At 37.8% G+C, this 16,652-nt stretch overlaps 1 protein-coding gene across 1 annotated transcript in view; it reads left to right on the forward strand.

Moving 5' to 3' along the window:
• The window catches only part of MLLT10 (MLLT10 histone lysine methyltransferase DOT1L cofactor), a 213,962-nt gene extending 199,989 nt beyond the window's left edge, over positions 1-13,973 (forward strand). Inside the window, exons 17-23 of the mRNA XM_068986710.1 lie at positions 803-957; positions 2,756-2,944; positions 3,363-3,451; positions 3,585-3,946; positions 4,946-5,042; positions 10,502-10,720; positions 12,429-13,973. Coding sequence (XP_068842811.1) covers positions 803-957; positions 2,756-2,944; positions 3,363-3,451; positions 3,585-3,946; positions 4,946-5,042; positions 10,502-10,720; positions 12,429-12,473 — 1,156 coding nt within the window. The 3' untranslated portion in view covers positions 12,474-13,973. The remainder of the gene's footprint in view (positions 1-802; positions 958-2,755; positions 2,945-3,362; positions 3,452-3,584; positions 3,947-4,945; positions 5,043-10,501; positions 10,721-12,428) is intronic.
• The last annotated feature ends 2,679 nt before the right edge of the window (positions 13,974-16,652 follow it).

The following is a 16,652-nucleotide window of genomic DNA, read 5'->3' on the forward strand; positions in this document are numbered from 1 at the left end:
GTGGAAGGCATAAAAAGACTCATTTGTTTAACTTCTTGTTTGAAGGGATTTTTGTGGCGACGTGTGTTAGGGCTGCAGCAGAATACCAGCATGCTGCAAGAGGCCCTGAGCTGCTGCCCAGTTCTGTCGCTCACTAGCAGTGTGTCTTTGGACAAGTCACTAAAGCCCCATCTTGTTTCCTCAAATAGAAATAGAGCCAGGAAGGCAGGTTTTGACTTCTCACTAGGTTGGTGTGAAGATAATTATATGGAAATACTTTGGAAACTCTATAGCCCTAATTCATTATGTAATTATAGAGGCTGGAGACCAGAAATGGGCACATTTATGTATTTAAAACAAAAACTGAATGAGAGAACATTACATGTTCATGTTAATGTAAGTAATTTTTGTTTTAGAATATTTAAGTTCTTATCATTTGAAGTACAGATCTAAGAAATGTTAGGAAAAATTCATTTAACTGTGCAGTGTGAATCTTTCTAATCCTGTCTTTTTCCCTTTTGTCTTATAAAGTTGCATCAAGTTCTTTTATTGCCAATTTCAGAGATTATTAGTAGTATATTTATATTTTCTAGTGTTTTTTACTTATCCTGTATGCCAGCTATTCCCCCTTGGTTGTTACCATTTGGGGAGGAAGGATGGTAATTACTAATTTTAGGGTAGATTATGGTTTTATCATTTTAGCCTAGATAACCTGGTGTTAGAAAACTTGTACAGGAGGAGTCAGCATAAGGTGAGAAATGTGATTATGCTTGCCTTAGAGGGTCCTCCTCCTATTTAACCTGAGGATTAATGTTTCCAACAGGTCCCCTGTAAGCAACTTACAGATCCGCTATGACCAACCAGGCAACAGCAGTTTGGAAAACCTGCCCCCAGTAGCAGCCAGCATAGAGCAGCTTCTGGAGAGGCAGTGGAGTGAAGGACAGCAGTTTTTATTAGAACAGGGCACTCCTAGTGACAGTAAGTATTCTCTTCTTGTCTTTGAAGGAAGAGCAGTAGATGGATGGATGGATAAATGAATATTCAGGTGGACAGATGTAGAAGTCACACTTTGTCAAGAATAGCATTGAAATTATGATGTATGTCTTATATAATATGGTGAGAAAGTGTAATGTAGTGGCTTAATAGAACAGAGGCTACAGTTTTACCCCTTGGGCTTGAATTCTGTTTTTACCTGTTATTAACAGTGTAATCTTGGGCAAGTGTGTTAATGTCAGTATGCTGTAGTTTTCCATTTATAGGATGAAAATAATAATGTACCTATATCACAGTATTGAGGGTTAGATGACATAAAAGATAAAACAAACATTGCTGGCTTGTAGAATTCACTGGTTCTTATTACTTTTTATAGTTATTAATATTAAAATATTAGTACTTTGTTTCTCCATTCTACTTTGTTCTGATCAGTTAAGTTTTACTAAAAATATGAGAGGTAGCTTCTTTTAGCTTAATTGTTTAAATAAAACTTGCTCACCACTGCAGAATTTATTTTTAAAAATGTGTGTAGTCAAGTAAGGCCAACTCTCTTGATTTTATAATTTGGATGGGAAAGAATAAGTATTAAGTTATATATATATTATATGTATACTATATATTATTTATATCATTTACTTGCTAAATTATGTAGTGTCTTATATATACGTATTTAGTATCTTTACGTATCTATCTGGTGGAAATAATAGGTGTTTTATTTTAATTTTTTTTCTAATAATTTGAGGGGGTATAAGGTTTTGCTTTTTTATTTTTTAAAACAAAACAAAATATTTTGCTTATTATTAGACAGGTGCTGTAAATTTGGTATTTTTATGAATGGTGCTCTTGACAAATAATGCTAATTGTGAGAAAATTCACGCCGGGATAATCCTTTAAACATGATAGCTGGAGGACAGGTTTAGCTTAGTCTTATTGCATCTCATTTGGGTACACTAAGGGATCTGTGTGGGATCTTGAAGAGAAGGGATAAAAGTTAAATCCTTGGGAAATGACCGTAGGTGTCTGTACCAGTAGAATTGTGTCTTTTGAAGGCCCTGAGGGCATGTTAAACAAATACAACTTTTTAATACATAGAACTTTAAAGTGTCCATCATCATGGCATCTCTGCTGTCCGTTGAGAGGTTCGAGCTGTGGCAGGGATGGAAAAAGTATTTGAGGTGGTTAAACAGGACAGCCGTGTGCAGAGGATGCGCCTTTCCTGGGAGCCAGGAGTAGGGCTTTGATGCGCACACACTGCTCCCTGCTGGGCGTGTGTGGATCCGCAGGCTGAGTGGCTGGGCTTCCTCGTCCAGTGTCGTTGGGTAGCTTGCTTAGTTTAACCAAACAGCAAACAAATGCTTGTGCTCTTTATTTGTTTTGAAGGATATTGGTGTGTGTGATTCTTTGCCCTTTAACAAATGATTTTAATGAAAAATCATGGCGGGCACTTGGAATTTTTAATTAAGTTTTTATTTTAATGAAAATCAAATGTTCTTGTGATTTTTATTTGAGAATGGAAATTACCTGAACTAGGTTTGGGTTTTTTTGTTAGTGGCAACAAAGTTTCTACACAGTACATCTTGGAACAATATCCCTTTATGCTTATATAGGTAGAAATATATTACTATATATTTGTATCTGTATATAAATTTAGAAATAGAACCTAGTCACTTAGAAATGCTTTACAGAATTTCTGCTTTTCTGTTTTATTTCTAAAGTTATTGACACAAGTTCATAAAGTACCTAGTCCTGTGTGTGAAATTGTGTTTATTCAAATCTCTGCTAGTTTTAGGGATGCTGAAGTCATTACATCAACTTCAGGTAGAAAATCGAAGATTAGAGGAACAGATTAAAAACTTGACTGCCAAAAAGGAACGCCTTCAATTATTGAATGCACAGCTCTCAGTGCCTTTTCCAACAATAACAGCAAACCCCAGCCCATCTCATCAAATGCATGCATTTTCAGCACAGAATGGTAAGTGTGAATTTATTGTGGATCTAAGGACAGTAGGATGGACTTTTCATTATCTTTCTCATAATAAGTGAATAATAAGTGGTCACCAGTTATATGAAGACGTAGAAGAGGAATAATAGGTTATTTTAGAGGAGCATAAAGAATCCTGTTCAGTGTTCAATTTGAATTTGCTCTAACATCTTTTAGTACAGAGTTTAATGATAAAATTTAAGTATATGATGATATCTATTGATCTAAAGCCATGATATTCAATAGAGATATAGATTTTTTCATTCAGATTGATCTTAAGAATCGCAAGGCTTAAAATTTAAGTGTTTCTAATGTGGGCTTCAAACTAAGCTTTTAGACAAACCTTTAATCTTACATGTAATGTAATTCAACAGGTAAGTAAGTTTCTTTTTGTCTTTTTTCTTTCTAGCTCCTACTACTGATTCCTTGAACAGCAGTAAGAGCCCTCATCTTGGAAACAGCTTTTTACCTGATAATTCTCTTCCTGTATTAAATCAGGTAATTGGTATGGTTAATTTCATTTGTGTGTTTTACTTACGAACAACAGTATGTCACATTAAATGGTTTAAAATAATTTTAAACCATTTTGCTGTGTTGTTTACAACTTGGTTCCTATTCTTTCTTATGTTAGGACTTAACCTCCAGTGGACAAAGCACCAGCAGCTCATCGGCTCTTTCTACTCCACCTCCTGCCGGGCAGAGTCCAGCTCAGCAGGGCTCAGGCGTTAGTGGAGTTCAGCAGGTCAATGGTGTGACAGTGGGGGCACTGGCTAGTGGAATGCCGACTGTAACATCCACCATTCCTGCCGTGCCTGGAGTGGGTGGAATAATTGGAGCTTTGCCAGGTAACCAACTGGCAATTAATGGCATTGTAGGAGCTTTAAATGGGGTTATTCAGACCCCTGTCACAATATCCCAGAACCCTACCCCCCTCACCCACACAACTGTACCACCTAATGCAACACATCCAATGCCAGCTACACTGACTAACAGGTAAGAAACTTAAGTATCTTTTGCAGTTTTTAGAGCAACATGGTACCAAGCTATGCATGCTTTAGTTAGGGATGTTTTAATGTGTCCCTTATAGATGTGCTCTAAGAAAGTAAAACCCACAAACTAAATATATTATACCAGGAGCCATTTATTTTTGACACTTTAGTAATTGAGATTAAATACAAAGAAAAATCATTTTTAGTAACAAAGCATAAGCATTAAATATATTCTGTACTGAAAATTTCAGTCTTGATCTGTAATGTCTGTTTTAAATGCTATTTTTCTTAACCTCATGTATCAAAAATTCTGGAGCAAAGTAATATTGTAATGAAGATCACATATGAATGTTGGTTTCTTAAAATTCAGCTATGTAATTTTGTTAGCTTTGTAATCAAAGGTTTTGATATAAGATGAAGGTCAAATATTTATCTTGAATTTCCAGGGAGTGAGACTTGCTGTTTCATTGTGCTGGAATTTCATTTGAATGGCAAAGCCATGTTGTTATTGCACATACTTTTGAGGAATAAATCATTTTAAATGGATTTGTAGTGGATAGTAGCAAACTGTTTCTTCTGGCTCTCTTTTCGTTGGTGCTTAATTTTACTGACAGTTGGGACCATAAAAAAAGTTTAAGTTAAATCAGTTAGCAGTATGTTTTGATTCTTTGTTTTAATCTGTGGGTTAAATTATCCTTGAATGATTGAAAATAAAGTATTACATGTGCATATAAATTTTTTTTCCATTAAACAACTTAGTACCTGCTTGGTTTACAATAAAAAGGGAACCAAAACATTTATTGACAATGTGAATTCTTGGTTATCTGTATATGTGCAGAGAGAGAGAAAGAAGAGATTTCTACATCGTTGTTTTTCAAAAAGTGTTATGGTTAAAAACTTGACTTGTTAAACTTATTAAACATCAAATTGAGAAGTTCTTTCATTTTACATTTAAAAAAAAAGAGGTTTACAGTAGAAAGTAAGAATTTTCATCATTTTTCAGTGCCTCAGGACTAGGATTACTTTCTGACCAGCAAAGACAAATATTTCTTCATCAACAGCAATTCCAGCAGTTGTTAAATTCGCAACAGCTCACACCAGTAAGTTCTTCCTTTTGATAATATTTGATCTTTATTAGGAGCAAGTGATCAAAGTTATAATAAATATTCAGTGTGTAGGTATAGATCACCCACTTTGTGAAGTGACATGGTCTAGTCTATGATACCTGCAGTGATATTAATTATATGGATTCATCAACAGGTATTAGAACATTATTGTGCTGCTCTTGTAGGCTCTGGTGAACAAGACTTGTCTTTTCATGTAGCTTCATTCTGATAGGGGAGATAGACATTAGATGCATATTTTTTGATAGTGTTGAGTACTAGAAAGAAAAACGAAGCAGGATAAGGGACTGGAGGACAGTGGGGGGAGAGCCATGGTAGATAGGATGGTGCAGCCACTGAGCAGATGACTTTTGAGCACAGATGTGAATAAAAGGTGAAGGAGCATGGCTTTCTGACACAGAGGTAGCAGAGAATGTGCACTCAGGGCTGCAGGGCTAAAGCACCTGTGCTGCATGACTGGGCTGGTGTGGAGGAGAGCAGGCAGATGTGGGCTGCAAGGTCGTGGGCTGCTTTGTTTGGCTGTCCATGGTATGGGGTTTAAATTTATCCTAAGTGTGATGGAAAGCCGTTGGTGATTTTAAAAAAAAACACACCTTCCTTTGTGGAAATAAACATTCAGGTGTACCAGCGGTAGAGAGTATGGTATACCAATTGCCTAGCTTTTATAATTATTCCCATTTAAAAGTCTTTTTTCATATATCCTCATTTTTCCTTTCAGGATTTTAAAGAATTAAGTGTAGGGTTTTGAACACAATAGTGACATGACAATAATTTACATTTTAAAACATGAGTTTAGCTGCTGAGTGGAGAATAGTGTGTGTGTGTTGGGGGGAGCAGGGCTCTGGGGGTGGTCCAGGTGCTGCTGATTTATGAGAGCAAGATTAACATGGTGAAACTGTCTAGAATTGTGTATTTTGAAGATAGAGTCAACAAGACTGGTTTGTTGGACATTTACTTGGATGATGACTCTTACTGAGATTTGGAAGATTAGGAGGAACACCACGTTTTGGCAAGAGAACAGGAGTTCTGTTATGGACATGCTGATTTGAGGTGTCTGTTTAAAACAGATGTTCAGGTGACACAGATTCAGCAGTTAGATGAGTCTGGAGTCCAAGGAAAGGATGAGGTTGGAAATAGGAGCTTGGAGTCATTGCTGCATATGTGATGTTTGGATTTACACGACTTGCTGAGGACAGTAGGGAATGAAGACTGATGTCTTCAGAGGACTGGGCTCTGGGCATCCTGAAAGAGGAGAGTAATCCAGTCAAGGGTCTTGAGGAGAGAATGAGGGGAGAGTTAGAACAGAGTGATGGCCTAGAGTTCATGCAAAGAAGCTTTTCAAGACAGGGAGGACTCAGCTGAGTAAAATACTCTGTTGAGACAAGTAAGAACTGCCTGTTGAAACTAGGTGTCTAGAACTCTTTGTGATTTTGGTGAGAAGTGAAAAGCTTCATTGAGTGGTTCAAAAGAAAACAGGAAACACAAATGGGGTACAGGCCACTTGAGATATTTCACTGTGAAGAGCAGAGAAGTGAAAGAGCAGTTAGCATTAGGAAGACGTCTACGGGCGTCTTTCTGTTCATTTTGAAAATAACAGCATATGTGTATGTTTTTTTGATTGATTTATCTTTGGCAGCACTAGGTCTTCGTTGGTCTGTGTGGACTTTCTCTAGTTGCGTCGAACGAGGGATCCTCTAGTTGTGGTGCCCAAGCTTCTCAGTGCGGTGGCCTCTCTGTTGTAGAGCACAGGCTCTAGGTGCAGAGGCCTCAGTACTTGCATGGGCTTAGTTGCCCGGTAGCATGTGATACCTTCTGGACCAGAGCTGGAACACGTGTCTTCTACAGTGGCAGGCTGACTCTTATCACTGGACGGCCAGTGAAGCCCTCTATGTATGTTGATGGGTAATTTTCTGGTGCAGAGAGGGGAGGGGTAAGGCCAGGGCAGCAGAGCGCTTCAGGAGGGAGCAGCTTCACCTGGTAAGAGGGAGGTGCAGAAGCTGTTAAGTGCAGATAGGAAGCTGAAGAAGCCCACTTCTGATGTTTTTCATTTTCAAATGAGAATTATAAGTAAAGTCATCAGCTGATGGAGATAGGGAAATTGTGGTTAGAGGAGAGAAAAGGTGTGGAGCAGATATCTTGGAGGAGGGGTGAGAGAACTAAGGTACTTTATGTACCGGCTGTGTCTTGCACACCTCACTGAGTTAGACTAGGAGGACATTCCTTTAATTAACTCAAGGTTTCGGCCTTTGTAATTTCTTTCTAAAATAAAACCCACCGACTTTCTTGCTTTAGTCAAAAATATATTGAAAATGTCTATTTTACAATTCTGGATCGTTGTCACTGTTCTTAAAGTGGTATGAGGATAGATTACATATAAATTCTTAAATGCTTACACTAAAATGTGGTCTTGTTTTCTTATCTCTTGCCACATCTTATTATGAAGTACTGAAATTTCAATTTATTTGGGGTTCTTCCTATTAAGATTTTATTCTAATAGTCACATGTAGGTGTCTTGTTTCTGGAATGTGGTTGATTAAGAAATTTTTAGCACAAATCATTGCCCAGAGTCCATGAAGACTGAGTGGATTAGACTTGATATTTTCTTTTACCAGCCAAGGCTGTGGGATGAGGTTTGTTCATTGATAAGCATTGAACTTCTTGTAGGCAGGAATGGTCCTGTGCGGCACCTCCCCTCTCCCACTTTAAGAACAAACTCTTGCTGGACCCTCCTCCAGGTACTGCCCGTGCTCAGCCCGGTCCATTCCCACCTGGCATCTCCCCTGGTAATGGCGACTGTCCCCAAAAACTCTTCTCTTCCCCTTGCTCCCAGGATCTTGGTTTTCTTCCTACCTAATTGGTTCTTCCTTTTTAGCTTCCTTTCCTGGGTGCTCCTCTTTTTCTTAGTCCCTCTCACTTCAGTGGGTCCTAGAATTCAGGATCTCCTCCAGCCAAGTGGCTTTAAAGACTGTCTGTGCCAACACCGACTTCTCCAGACCAGGCCTTTCTTTGGAATCGGAAGCTCTCATATCCACTGCTTCCTTGGTGCTGCCTCTTGGCTCTCTTAACAGATGGTGCAGGCATACCATGGCCACACTGAACTGCTGGCCTGCCACACGGTGCCCCCACCGCAGCTGATGCATCTCCATCCTTCCAGCTGCTTCAGCCAAAAATCCCTGCCATTTTTATTTCACCCCTCTCTTCTTCTGACACCTCACATTGAATCCATCAAGAAATGCCAGGTCAAGTTGTGTCACTCCTCTGCTTCGTCTGCCTTCCGACAGAACTCTGAGAAAGAAGAGCCAGTGTTCTCGGCCACACTGCAGGCCCTCGTCCTTCTCCAGCCTCCATCCTGCTCACTCCACTCCGGCCCCGGTCTCCTCACTTGTCCTGGGTCATGCTAGCTACACCCACAGGGCCCCTCAGCACTGGCTAGCATTCTCTGTGCCTAGAACCATCTGCCCTCCTCCTCACCCCACCCAGTCCACATAGAGAATTCCCTCATCTTGCACCTGTAACCAAGCGAGGGCCCCCTGAAACCGCCACCCATCCCCATCCCCCCCCGCCCCCCATAGTCTCTCTCACACTACTGTTTTGCTTGACAGGAATCATATCCTAACACTTCTCCCTAGAACAGTGCCTGACAAATCACAGTAAGCATTCAGGAATGCTGGAAGGCATGGTATGATAACCAGATCAGGAGAACACTCTTTCTGTTGGCATGAATGAGAACTTTAAAAGTTAAGAAGTTGGTGCAACAGTAATTGCGGTTTTGTTGAACTTTACTGTTTGATATTGGAATACATTCTTAAATGTGGTTATGTTCTACATCATTTTAATGAGTTTTTCTCGCTTTATGGTTTTTTTTTGCTAATGACTTATTACTTGCTGTTTATTTTATATTTATTTTAGACTATGGAAATGATGTTAGACAAAAAGCAAATTCAAGCAGTTTTCTTATTCAAGTTCAGAATGGGTCGTAAAGCAGTGGAAACAACTCGCAATGTCAACAACGCATTTGGCCCAGGAACTGCTAACAGATGTACAGTGCAGTGGTGGTTCGAGAAGTCTTTCAAAGGAGATGAGAGCCTTGAAGATGAGGAACATAGCAGTCAGCCATCTAAAGTTGACAACGACCAATTGAGAGCCAACATCGAGGCTGATCCTCTTAAAACTAAACGAGAATTTGCCGAAGAACTCAATGTCAGCCATTCTACGGTTGTTCAGCATTTGAAGCAAATTGGAAAGGTGAAAAAACTCCATAAGTGGGTGCCTCATGAGCTGACCGAAAATCTAAAAGATTGTTGTGTTGAAGTATCATCTTCTCTTATTCTATGCAACAGCAACAAACCATTTCTTGATCTGATTGTGATGTGCAGTGAAAAGTGGATTGTATATGACAATTGGCAATGACCAGACCAGCTCAGAGGTTGGACAAAGAAGAAGCTCCAAAGCACTTCCCAAAGCCAAACTTGCACCAAAAGTCATGGTCACTGTTTGGTAGTCTGCTGCTGGTCTGATCCCCTACAGCTTTCTGAATCCCAGTGATATCATTACGTCTGAGAAGTATGCTCAGCAAATCGATGAGATGCACCGGAAACTGTAACACCTGCAGCTGGCAATGGTCAACAGAAGGGGCCCGGTTCTTCACGACAGCGCCCAACGGCACATCACACAACCAGTGCTTCAGAAGTTGAACAAATTGGGCTACGAAGTTTTGCCTCATCCACCGTATTCACCTGACCTTTTGCCAACCACCTACCACTTCTTTAAGCATCTTGATGACTTCTTGCAAGGAAATGCTTCCACGACCATCAGGAGGCAGAGACTGCTTTCCAAGAGTTCATCGAATCCCAAAGAATGGATTTTTATGCTATAGGAATAAGCACGTTTATTTCTCGTTGACAAAAATGTGTTAATTGTAATGGTTCCTATTTTGATTAATAAAGATGTATTTGAGCCTAGTTATAATTTTTTAAAATATGTGATCTGAAACTGCAATTACATTTGCACCCACCTCTTAAAATAACTTTTAAAGTTCTCAGAATAAGAACATAATAAAATAACTCTTTAAGTTCCCAGAATTATAGGACGGATTTCCCCATGCAATGATTTCTAAAGCCAAACACAGATCACCATGGCTTCTCTAAGTTGCCATTTTCCTTGATTCTCATGTACAGTCTCATTTGAATAGGGGTTCTTTTGCTTGTTCCATTTTGAAAATAAAACCATTCCCTGATACTGACATTTACAGTAGATGGTTACTGTCTAGTGCAGTGTGTTTTTCCAGATGGGACTCCTGTTGTGTTTCTTAGTAGTATGACTTTGACATCACTTCAGTACCTAGTATCAGAATAAAGAAGAAAAGAGACAAGGCAGGCTGTCCTGCTGGCGTGTCTGGGCTGGGAACTCACCCCTCCCGCGTGTTCTTGCTTAAGGAGCAGCACCAGGCACTTCTGTACCAGCTGGTGCAGCAGCACCACCAGCAGCAGCAGCAGCAGCACCACCAGCCTGACCTCCAGCAGCTGCAGATCCCGGGGCCCACGCAGATACCCATCAACAACCTGCTTGCAGGCACGCAGGCGCCTCCACTTCACCCAGCTACCACCAACCCGTTCCTCACCATCCATGGTGAGAATGCAAGCCAGAAGGTAACAGTAAGTATCTGTTTTGTTACAGCTAGTGAAATCACAGAGCCAATTTTAGTGATTAGAGATGACTGTCTCTCCGGCCCTCCCCTTCCCTTCCTCCCTCTTTCCTTCTCTCTCTTTTAAAATATATTATCCCCCAGATAATTTCTTCTTAAAACCAGTTGTTTCAGCAGCTGGATATTGTAAACACGAAGGACCTCCACCAATTTATATATCCCCTAAGTATATCAGTTTGAATTTGCATATAAGGTTGGAAGGCTGTTTTATAATTCACCAGTTTTTCAAAATGAAAATATTTTGGTATAGTAAGTGATATGGGACAGTCCAGTCAAAAGATAAGTAGTTGGTATTTTGAGAATCTTTAAGTGATTTAACTACAGAAATAGTCTAGATAATTTAGGATTATTTTTATTGTTTTGCTCAGATGTGCTAAAACTGAATTATACTTACAGTAAAATTAATATATCAACTTTAGGGCAATCTAGTTATTCTACTGGATAGAAAGTAAATCATAATCACAATTGTAATGAAATTTAAATTCTTAATCTTATGTAAATGATAGCAAAACAAGGGGTGCAGGAACAGTATCCTTATGCATACAGTGCACACATTTTAAGGCTGTTTCTTTCTATTAATTCTCCCCTGCAATCAGGTCTACTTTACTGGAGTGTAAATGTTTCCCCTAAATTCCAGTTGAGGGCAGAACCCTGTTAGAGGAAGGATATTGGGATGTAGAATGGAGACTGGACACCAGGAAAAGGAAGAAGGGAAAGAATGAGGTGGGAGACTTGGCAAAAATGGTGTTCAAAGTCACAATGTTTGCTCTTTCCCATTACTTTGAAACCTTGCTCTTTACTGTGCTTTTAGTTTTCAGAAGCTTTAGTTTGTATTTAGTAACAAGAATTAGTTCAAAATAAAGTATACTGGTTTTCATTACCTCGTCAGTGCTTTTTGTTTACCCTACTGTTCTCTGACTTCCTAATTGTGAATACTGTCATCATCATTACCAGAAACCTAGTTTTGCAGACATGGAAATTTCATTCATTCTGTACTGATTTAGATTTTTTTTTTAACCATTTTTTGCTCTAAAGTTTTTTCTTGTGTTAAAAACATAAAGGTTATACAATATGAAATGTATTTTAATGGAAAATCATGATAGTAAACACTATCAATATTAATTACCTAATGTAGAAAAGCAAGTCTGGGAAGTAATATGAGTATCCCGCTGTGTGACAGGCATCTTTATTAGAGACAGTGGTATATATGGTTCCAGTCTTTAAACTATTAAAAACCCTGTTTTTTAAAATAGGGAGATTGAAAGAGGTTAAAGTTCAAAGGACAGATAGCATGTATGTGGTATCAGAACCCATGACTTCCTTATTTGTTCATTTTCCACACGACTGTATTACTGCTACCGTGGAAAAGTCCGTTTTGGAGGGATGATTTCTACTTTTCATTCCTTATTAGTCCTGCCTCAGAGGAGTACTTCTGTCTTTGTGTACTGCTGAATTTAATATAAAGCAGCTGAATGTTTACCAGTATTTTCATGTCTTTACATTATGCTGAAAAGTAGCCATGCTGACTTGTAGAAAAAAGGAATAACCATATATACTACCTTTTATCTCAGTTATAAATTCAGTTGAGTAGATTGTTTCAAGTGTGGGCCAAAAATTTCTTTAGCTAATGCACTTGATTTTGTTTGTTTTAACTGCAGAGACTTAGTGATAAAAGTGGGCCTGTTGCTCAAGAGAAAAGTTGACACTTGAGAAAAAACCATCTAGAAATGGCCTATCCTGCTGTCCTGGCACTTCATCTGGCTGCTGTTGCAGTCCTTTTACTACACCTATGAAGAAATGCAACAAAAAACCAGCTGCATGACAAGGGATTAATTGCCACAAGAGCATTCTTGTAAGGCTTTGGTTGATGTTGCTTTGTTGCACTGAAATGAAATTCCCATATCCCCTACCCTTCTCCTAGATTTTTTTGAACTTGGAAAGAAAATTTAATGGCTAACTTTGGTCAGTGAAATAATTTACATGGCAATGATTTTATCAACCTAAGAGAAATTTAATATAGTTGGTGCACAACTAATTTTGATTTTAAATTGCAGAGATGACTAGCAAAACTAAAGACTTGTTCCATTTATAAACCATTTGATTTTATTGTACCAGTTGGAACATGAAATATGATCTTCTGTTTGGGTTACAGTACATTTGCTCTGTGAGTCAAACCTTAAAACAGATTTCAAGGAACTGTTAAATTTCTTCTTCTAGAGTTTGATTGGTTAAATATTACAAATAAATAGGTCATCCACTGGGACTTGGCAATCTTTGTTATAAAAATTTCCTTTCTAATGGGATTTGGCCAATTTTGGTAATCAAGTTAGCATGGTAAATGTCTGCTTCTGCTAAAGGTAATTTTTTTTTTGCTAAATGCTTTTTCTTTAGTGTTAAGACCTACTCATATTTTGAAGAAACCTCGAGTTAAGTGAGCTCTAAGGCTGCTGGGGAAACCAGCTCAATTCAAAATGAAAGAGGGGCCACTCTGGAAACTGCTGGTAGGGTTTGGCCTGAATCAAGTGCCTGTTAGTACCTGCCTTGTGCTGAAGTGGCTCTGGTCAGCTGAGTAGCAACAGCAGCCTTCCCCATGGTTCTGCCTTTATTGAGAACTTTCTATGCCACTGTAGATAGCTCAGGCGAAGCTATTACCTGGGTATTTATCCACTAATGAGTCACAAGAAAAATGTGTGGATTTGGTAAGAATTTTCTTTTTTTCTTTAGACAACTTCTTGTTAACAGTGATTGCAAACAAACAAAACAAGACACAAACAAACCCCACCACAGCAGTTCCTGAAACAGGTGAAATCTATGTTACACCCCTTCCACGTTGGGTAGCCCCACTCCTGGGGTAACAGTGTAGCAGAATATAAATTAAACAATTGGGGATGTAATCATTGAACTGCTCTTGAATGTGTGAATTATTAGTGGAAAAAAGACCCAGATGTAATTAATTAGACCTCCACTGTGTACTTAGCTGGAAGAACATGTTAATTCTGCAATATGTCTCTTGGTTAAACATTGCACAGTTCTTACCTCATTTCTGTAAATAAGGTTTTGTGAATCTGTTTTGTATTGTGAAAAATTCATAAGATAACATTGATATTTTGATTTGTAATATTTCTAATTGGTAGATTTAATTGAAAAGTAAAATTAATTTATTTTTATATGTTCAGGGGAATTTTAAAGAAAGTCAAATCTTTTGTAGATAATTAAAAAAAAATCGGTGTGGTTTATTTTACTTATTTAACCCACTGGTTGTTATTCTGTAACAATTTGTATAAATGGTAAATTTTGAATGTGTTGTTATTTTACTTAGATGTAAAATTCCACATGTATTAAAGAAAATGTACAAAGTTTTTGTTAATAAAATTTAATAATGTTTATAACTCTGCCATTTCCCCCCGTTTTATTAAGATATAATTGATATCAGCATGGTATAAGTTTATATACACCATAAAAATTTGACTTACATATATTGTGAAATAATTGCCATAGTAAGTGTAGTTAAACATCCATCTCATACAGATACCAAAAAAAGAGAACAGCAAAAACAGTTTTTTTCCTTGTGATGAGAACTCTTAGAATTCACTCTCTTTAACCACTTCTCTATATATCATGTTAACTATAGTCATCATGTTGTACATTACAGCCCTAATACTTATTTATCTTATAACTGGAAATTTGAAATTTTTGACCACTTTTGTCCAATTCCGTCTCCCTCACTCCACCTCTTTTCTGTGAGTTAGATTTTGTTCTTTTAATAAGATTCCACATATGAGATCGTACAGTATTTTGTCTTTGTTTGACTAAATTCACTTAGCAAAATGTCTTCAAGGTCCATCCATGTTGTCCTGATAGCAGGGTTTACTTCCTTTTTTATGGCTGAATAATATTCCATTACACACACACACACACACACGTACATAACACAGCAACTTCATCCATTAATGGGCATTTAGATTATTTCCATGTCTTGGCTAATATGAATAATGCTGCTATGAACATACAAGGGTATAGATATCTCTTCAACATAAGTGTTTTTGTTTCCTTTGGATGTGTTCCCAGAAGTGAGATTGCTGGATCAGATGGTAGCTTGATAATAGCCATCTAACAGGCACGAGGTGATAACTCATTGTGGTTTTGATTTGCATATCCCTAATGATTTAGTGATGTTGAGGAACTTTTCAAATGACTTTTTATGTATCTGTTGGCCATTTGTAGGTCTTTGGGAAAATGTCTGTTGCAGTTCTTTGCCCATTTTAAAATTGGATTTTTTTTCCCCCTATGAAGTTGTATGAGTTCTTTGTATATTTATTAATCGCTTATCAGATACATGATTTACAGATATTTTTTCCCATTCTGTAGGTTGTCTTTTCAGTTTGTTGTTACATCTTCTTGATGGATTGACCCCTTTTTCATTATATGCTGACCTTCTTTGTCTCTTTTTAGTTTAAAATCTGTTCTGTCTGATAAGTAAGTATAGCAACCTCTCCCTGCTTCTTTTTGGTTACTTCTGCTTGAGATGTCTTTTTCCATCCCTTCACTCAGTTAAATATCTCAAAGACTAAAGCAAGTCTCTTGTAGGCAGCAACATATTCTTGTATCATTTTTTAAAAAATCCATTCAGCCATTCTTTTGTTTTTATTGGAGAATTTAATCTATTTTTGTTTACAGTAGTTATTGGTAGATATGGACTTAGACTATGGCCACTTTGTTGATTGTTTTCTGGCTGTTTTGTAGACCCTTTGTTCCTTTTTCTTTTTCCTGCCGTCTTGTTCTGTGTTTTGAGGTCTTTGGGGATCAATATGCTTTGACTTCTCCATCATTTTCTTTTTGGTGTAATTACTACAGATTTTTCTCATGTGGTTACATGAGAATTATAACACATCCTATTTTAAACTGATAACTAAACTTACACAGCTTAAGTCCTCAGCTTCACCCTTTTACTCCTCCTCCCTTCACATTTTACTGATGTTACAGTTTACATATTTTTCATATTGTGTATCCAATAACAGATTTTTGTAGTTATGGTTCTTTTTACTGTTTGTTTTTTAACTTTGAATTGTAAGTGAATTATGTGCCACCATACTGTATTACAGAATCTACTTTTGAACATATGTTTACAAATACCAGTGAATTTCATGCTACCTTCTTTTATTTTTACCATGTTAGTTAGCATCCTTTTACTTCCACTCAACTCCCTTTAGCTTTTCTTGTAAAGCATGTCTCCTGGTGATGGACTCCCTCAACTTCTACTTGTTCAGGAAAATGTTTATCCTTCCTTCATTTCTGAAGGACACTTTGGCTGGATACAGACTTCTTGGTTGACAGTTTTTTACTTTCAGTATTTGGAATGTATTACCCATCTTTCCTGGCCTGAAGTTTTTTTTGGGAAATCTGCTGATAGTCTTAAAAATGAGATTTCCCTTGTATGTAACTTCTCGTCTTTTCCAAAATTATTTGTCTTTGACTTTTGATATTTATAATGTGTCTCAGTGTAGCCCTGTTTAGGTTCAACCTGTTTGGGGTCTTTTGGACCTCGTGGATCTGTTCACACCTCTCCCCAGGTTTGGGAGTTTTAAGCATTATTTGAATATTTAGCATATTTGAATATGCTTCTTGTCTCTTTCACTTTCTCCTGAAATTTCCATAATGCAGATGTGGGTTCTTTGATTGTGTCCCACAAGGCTTTCTTTACAGTTTTTCACTTTTTCCCTTGTGTTCCTCTGACTGGATAATTTCAAATGTCCTGTCTTCTAGGTCAGGATGATTCTTTCTCCTGCATCTTCATCTTTTTAAAGCTGTTGAATCCTTCAATTGTTTTCCTAATTTTGTTTATAGTTTTGTGTTCTTGTAGTTCCCATAAGGGGATTATTCTG

This window comes from Capricornis sumatraensis, chromosome 15, assembly GCF_032405125.1.
Source record: "Capricornis sumatraensis isolate serow.1 chromosome 15, serow.2, whole genome shotgun sequence".
Lineage (NCBI taxonomy): Eukaryota > Metazoa > Chordata > Mammalia > Artiodactyla > Bovidae > Capricornis > Capricornis sumatraensis.